The 7,198-nt window shown below is 34.8% G+C and overlaps 1 protein-coding gene across 5 annotated transcripts in view; it reads right to left on the bottom strand.

Annotated features, from left to right (window-relative positions):
- COP1 (COP1 E3 ubiquitin ligase) overlaps positions 1-7,198 on the bottom strand; it is a 172,480-nt gene that overhangs the window by 143,418 nt on the left and 21,864 nt on the right. For all 5 annotated transcript variants that reach the window (XM_017529941.2, XM_017529939.1, XM_017529940.2 and 2 more), the window contains one exon: positions 857-914. In XM_017529941.2, the coding sequence (XP_017385430.1) occupies positions 857-914 (58 nt within the window). The remainder of the gene's footprint in view (positions 1-856; positions 915-7,198) is intronic.

The raw sequence follows: 7,198 nt of genomic DNA, 5'->3' as shown, positions 1-7,198 counted from the left end.
ATAATTATAAAAAGTTGAAAAAGCATATTAGGCCTCAAAAATAAACTTGACAGTTATCAATATCGCCAAGTCAAAGATGAAGTGAGTAAAGGTCAAAATAATCATACAACTAATTCAAAGAGGTAAACCTGGTATCTATTTCACTCAAGACTACAGTCTATATTCCTTGGAAAAGCTGTAAGTTTCAACATAATAAAGCGTAATTCGATGACTGATTTATAATTTTCCTATCTGTAAGATAAACTATATCCTGATTACTCATAATTTTTTTCCTAAAGTATTTCCTTCCTCTCAGGTTATGAAATTACCAGCAAGTTTTAAAAAACTGCCAGGCACAGTGGCTCACACCTGTAATCCTATCACTCTGGAAGGGTGGGGCAGACAGATTGCTTCAGTCCAGGAGTTTGAGATCAGTCTGAGCAACCTGGTGAAACCCCATCTCTACAATAAATACAAAAATTAGCTGGGTATAGTGGTGCACTCCCATAGTCCCAGCTACTTGAGAGGCTAAGGTGAGAGAATTGCTCGAGTCTAGGAGGTCAAGACTACAGCTTTCCAGCCTGCAAGACAGCCTAGCTGTCCCAAAAAACACAAAAAGAAAAACAAAACCCTTTAGATTGTTCCATCACAACTTGGTGAAGAAAATAAAATTTAAATTCTTACCACTGAAAAAGCAAATATTAATATTTGATTCTGCCATTATGCATTAAGAGCTATTCAAGTGCTAATCAACACCACTGCATTCAAAATGGCTCTCTTTGTGACAGGACATTTTAGTAAACTAATCTATGATTTTATAACTCAGGTAATTATACTCATGGTATCATTAAAACAAACTGTTAAAGATATCATTTACCTGGGAACTGCCACTGAAACCTGGAGGTTGGCTGTATTCTGTGGAATCGATAATACTACTGCAAAATGAAGAGAGAAAAATGTGATTTCAGTATTTACATTATTTTAACAACAGAAAAAGTAAATCTAAAGTATATCATATATAAGCCCAGTACTTCTAATTGCTAGGCAAAGAAAACATTTATTGCCAATCATTTAATTAAGCATCAAATACACAATCCATAAAGTATCAGTAATTATTTAAGCAATTTACCACTTCAACCCACCACCTCAAAGATATAAACCAAAAAATAATGTCAATAGGGGATAACCACAAGGCATGTGTCTACATAGATTTACTTGTTTATATTTCATTTTCAGATAGGTTAATACAGTTTGGGAAACTTTAAGGAAAAGAAAATTTACACTATTGGGAAAACAGCACAAGCATGCAATCAAAAGCTATGGTTAACAGACCCTGCTATGCCACTAAAAAGTTATATGTTCTTGAACAATTACCTTATAATCAATCACTCAAGTTTCCTCATCTGTAAAAATGAGGTAATGAAGGCTAGCTATTTCTGAACTATCAAAAGAATAAAAATAAATGGTAAAATAACAATAATCTTGTTTTTGTAACCCAAAACCAATATACTAGTTTCCTCTGCTCTGGTCAAACAGAATCTGCTTTTTCCACAGGTTCTTTTTATTTGGTTATAATCTCTGTATATTCTCCTGTCTAACCCTAAAAAACCCTCTAGAAGTCTAGACTATCTTCTAGTTCCTCTATCTTAGCATTTTTATCTTGCCATTTCATCTTTCCCAGCTCCCTCCCATCTTTAAATAAGCCTTATATAAAAGACTATCAACAACTGAAAATCACTTGACATATATACCAACCATATAAACTATTATTTACTTTTTGTAAATTCTTCTTCTCTATTTCTACTATAAACGTGTTTAGGCTGGGCACAGTGGCTCATACCTGTAATCCCAGCACTTGGGAGCCCCAGACAGGCAGATCACCTGAGGTCAGGTGTTCAAGTCTGACCAACACCGTGAAACCAGGTCTCTACTAAAAATAAAAAACTTAGCTGGGCGTGGTGGCATGCTCCTGTAATCCCAGCTACTCAGAAGGCTGAGGCAGGAGAATTGCTTGAACCTGGGAGACAAAGTTTGCAGTGAGCCGAGAGGGCACCACTGCACTCCATCCTGGGCGACAGAGAGGGACTGGGTCTCAAAAAACAAGCAAGCAAGCAAACAAAAATGTTTGTATTCTTTCTATCCTATAAAATTTAAGCAATCAAGATTACTAATTAGAATGGTTCTATATGCAAATACACAAAATGATTAATTACTTAGTACTGAAAGAACCTCAAAGGTTATAGCATGACAGGTACTCTTAGAAGTACACAGTTTGAATTTTACCCATAGAAGTGAATAACCTGACTCTGGGAAAGTGATTAACCTTATTTGAGCTCTAGCTTCTCCATCTATTAAATGATGAAGACACATCAGACAGGTTTGAAATTTAAATAAGATAATGCATATAAAGTATGATGCCAAAACACTAAACATTCAGCAAATTTCTTTCTTTTAAAAACAAAATTAGCAATGTAAAACTTCACATTTTCAAAAATCATACGAATCTGTCTACACAGTAGTCTTTTTTTTTAAAGGCATAATTAATGGGAACAAACATACACTCAGATGAAAAAAATAAGTTCTAATGTTTAACAGGAGACTAAGGTGACTAAATATTCCAGGTATTTCAAAACAGCTGGAGAAGGCCAGGCACAGTGGCTCACGCCTAAAATCCTTGCACTTTGGGAGACTAAGGTGGATCACTTGAGCCCAGGAGTTCAAGACCACCCTGGACAACTTAGTGAGACCCAGTTTTCTATATATAATTAGTTGGGTATGGTGGTACACGCCTGTGGTTCCAGCTAATGAGGAGGGTGAGGCATAAAGATCACTTAACCTCAAATGGTTAAGGATGCTATGAGCTGTGATCACATAACTGCACTCTATCTAGCCTGGGGAAAAGAGTGAAACCCAGGCTAGACAGAAAGAAAAGAAAGAAAAGAAAAAAAGAAAAAAGAAAGAAAGAAAAAAAAAAACCAAAATAGCCAGAAGAAATCATAAATGCTAGCTGGGTGTGGTGGCTCACGCCTATAATCCCAGCACTTTGGTAGGCTGAGGTGGGCAGATCACTTGAGATCAGGAGTTCAAGGCCAGCCTGGCCAACATTGTGAAACCGTATCTCTACTAAAAATACAAAAATATTAGCTGGGCATTGAGGTGTGTGCCTGTCTGTAATCCCAGCTACTCAGGAGGCTAAGGCAAGAGGATCGTTTGAACCCAGGTGGCAGAGGCTGCAGTGAGCCGAGACCATGCCACTGCACTCCAGCCTGGGCAACAGAGCAAGACTACATGCCAAAAAAAAAAAAAAAAAGAGAGAGAAAGATGATAAACCCTCAAGGTGACAGGTGATGGGATACACCCCCAAATACTCTGACTTGATAATTACACATTCTATGCAAGTTAAAAAAAAAAAAAATCACAAGTACCCTCATAAACATGTATGAACTATTAGGCATCAACGAAAAAATAAAGAAATAAAGTTAAATGGCTGCCAAAAAATGCAGCACATACAAAAAAATCTTAATCGTGTTCTCAACAATTCCTACAGCACAACTCAATTATAAAAGAGCCTTTAAAGAACTGAACCATATAAAGAACTCAAATGCTCTTGCCATGAGTTTATTTTAATAAAATATAAGCATTGCTCATCTTCCCTCTAGAGTCACACACTGGTATAGCAAGATCACATGCTATTTTCAGTTTACTCCATCCAGAGACTAATAGGGCTAAAAGCGAGGTGATGCAATGCAATAAAAATCTCTCTGTTCTTTCTACTGATGAAACTCAATCCCCTGGCATTTTATAACATTAATAAAATTGTGTAGTTCTATATTTAGAGGCCCATAGAACAGAACATTTCCAGCTATACATTTTCATGGATTTATGATTCAGAATTCTGTGACTGTAAGCCTGAAAAATGAATGATCCTGATGTATCAGCGTACATATTGATAAAATTCTACATTTTAAATATCTTAAAAAATACTCATCAGTTTTTTCAAGATAAAACTAAGAATTAAAAATACTATCTTATTAATAATGATTACAGAATATGAAATTTATTATCTACCAGGTCTTAATTTTATTCACTAAGAAAAAGGTATAATGCAGACTGCAACAGAAAAATTTGAATAAAACCTGTTAATTCTGCTTAATGTATGTATCATTCAAACACACACATGCACGCACGCACACACAGAGAGAGAGAGAGAGAGAGAGAGAAGAGGATGTTAGAAATCACTGTCAGGGCTGGGTCCCTCTTGATTCTGGTGCTATACTACTAAACTTTCGATTCATCCACAGTTACCAGATGGCAATAACAATATCAGTAGGCCATTTACTGAGGGTTTACTATCCACTAACCTAAATAATTGAAACTTCAGAGCTCTAACATAGATAATACTATTAACATTCTCATTTCTCAAGTGAGAAAACTCAGGCACTGGGAGATTATGAGATTATATATTTGGTCCAAGATAACAACACTGGGAAATAGCAGAGTTATTACTCAAACCCAAGCAGTCAAGTTCCAGAGTCCACAAGAACCACCATGCTATATAAACTACCTAGGCACTTTATATTCTCTAACTGAAGAACAGGAAAATCCCAGAGTAGTCCCCACTTTGTAGACATATTTTAAAGAGAAAAATGAAAAACAGTAACCTATAAGACATAATAATTACTTTTTCAAATAAATGTCAATAAAGTTATAAAAGTAGTACTAACCGAGGCAGGAGATCATCTGAGGTCAGGAGTTCAAGACCAGCCTGGCCAACATGGTGAAATTCCAACTCTACAAAAATACAAAAATAAGCCAGACAAGATGGCAGATGCCTGTAATCCCAGCTACTTGGGAGGCTGAGGAGGGAGAATCACTTGAACCCAGGGGGCAGAGGTGGTAGTGAGCCGAGATCACACCATCGCACTCCAGCCTGGGTGACAGAGCAAGCCTCCATCACAACAACAACAACAAAAATGCTTAATAAAGACATCAAAAGCTGTCAAGGGGAAAAATTTTCATGGTGGTAACTGAAACTGATTTAGAAGTAATACAGTTTCATGAAAAGATAAAAACAGTTTCTAATGTTCTTGCTGGTAACAATGAGAAACTTTGCTAAAATAAATAAAAACAATGCCACTGTTAATTTGAGGTATAAAAGAAATTCATAGTTATGCGAGTAGATGTCATACAACTACTCTGACCTAAGTTATTTTCTTTCAAAAGCAAAGCCATATTTCCTAACTAGAAGGAAGATTAAGTCAATTTCACATGAGGTATACTATCATGAAGAGGTAGCCAAGAGAAAACAATGGTTCACTCTTATAAAAATAAATAGGCATACAGATTTTAGACTAGCCTTTTATACTGAAAAAGGATGGTTTAAATTTAAATTATTAGTAGATACATTAGCTAATTATAGAGTTTTAAAATAAATGAGCAAAAATAAAGCACACTGAGATCATTTTAGGCTAAACATAGACAATAAATATGGAATTATGAATAAAGGTATCAAAATCCAAAATGCCATGTCCGTACATAAAATTAGACTATCATCACTGATTTTTGTTTTGCTATAAACCACGAGAGAGAAAAATAAACTTCTACATTTAATACATAAACCAAATGGAGCTACAGATACTTCTTCTTTTCCAGTATTTTACATATAGTTACCGAACCAGTTTCTCCAAAAGAAAACACATTAATTAAGAAGTAACCTGAAAATGCCAAATTTTTAACAATTTAATATTTTAATTGAATTTTAAATTAATAGTAAATCCCATTTATTGAGCAACCGAAATTGCTATGGCCCCAATTTTGCAGAGACCTCTACAGATATTAGAAATCAATCTTCATCTTTTTTCTTGTTTTCTTCCATATACCCTTTAACATCTCTCACAATTAATCAAATATGTCACCCAAAATCAACTAATCTGTCAATTAACAACAATAACAACAGCACCTAACATTTATTGAGTTCTTACTGTGTACCAGACATTATTTTCATTTCTTTAAATATCATTTTTTTTTGTAGGATCTCACTATCACCCAGGCTAGAATACAGTGACACAATTATAACCTCAAATTCCTGGGCTCCAGCAATCCTCTTCCCTCAGCCTCCCAAGTGGCTAGAACTACAAACGCACACCATCACTCCCAGCTCCTTACTTTAAACATACTATCACATTTTCTCTATCAAGATAGGTACTATTATCCTAATTTTACAAATATGAAAACTGACGCATATAGAAATTATTAAACTTGACTAAGGCCAGACTGCTAATAAGTTGTGGAGATAAAATTTGAAACCAGGAAGTAAAATTTCAAATCCTTACATAAAATTCCCAAGGCAACCTATGTCTTCTTTTCTTTATGAAGAATCACTGCCCTGCCATTTTGAATGGAATATTTCCCTTTGTTGTCTTAATGTTTTATTATTAACTATGGGATGATTTCCACAACCCTCTCATCCTCCATTCAGAGTAATGATGCCTGGTTTAGAATAGCAATTACACCACTTAACTGTGTGACACTGGGCAAATTAATCTCTGTGACTCAGTTCTCCAAAATGTGAAAGATAATAAAACCTATTACATGGATTTGTTATGAGAATTACATAGCACATGTAAATTACAAAACAGTACTGAACGCACAGCAGGAGTACTACTTTTGATAGCTGCAACTTGTGCATATAAATGCAGTTCTCCTCTAGGACAGTATTTCTAAATTAGATTTCCTGATTTTGATGCAAAATCTAACTGAAAATTAAAATAAAATCTTTTTTCATTGTATGTTTAGAAAAAGACAATCCTAAACTCTTCTCATGGTACCTGAATTTCAAGGAGACAAATTCTGTATAAATAAATGTCGGTGATTACAATGGTTTTTTAGCAATATATAGTTTTTTTGACAATATAGTTTGGCCTTAAAAAAACAAAAGTTCGCACTCAAAAAGGTTATATAAGACCTCAAATCCTAAAATTTAAAACTGAAAATCAAATGTTTTTTGGCAACCTATTTAAATGAAATATAAGAAAACCTTATCTGAACACATCTGACACCATGTTTCAGTGTTGAAATATTAATGTTCTTGATTATGGGAAAGTCCCTCTTGTTCCTCCATCAGTATTATATGATATATGACATATGTACTCTGTTACCTTTCTAAAATCTAAAATCGGTGACGGCAGGAAAGGAATACAACTATTAGAAATTAGGAAGA

Source organism: Cebus imitator, unplaced genomic scaffold, assembly GCF_001604975.1.
Source record: "Cebus imitator isolate Cc_AM_T3 unplaced genomic scaffold, Cebus_imitator-1.0 Scaffold62, whole genome shotgun sequence".
NCBI lineage: Eukaryota > Metazoa > Chordata > Mammalia > Primates > Cebidae > Cebus > Cebus imitator.
The sequence above is the reverse complement of the archived record's forward strand: the minus strand, read 5'-3'. Positions and strand labels throughout refer to the sequence as shown.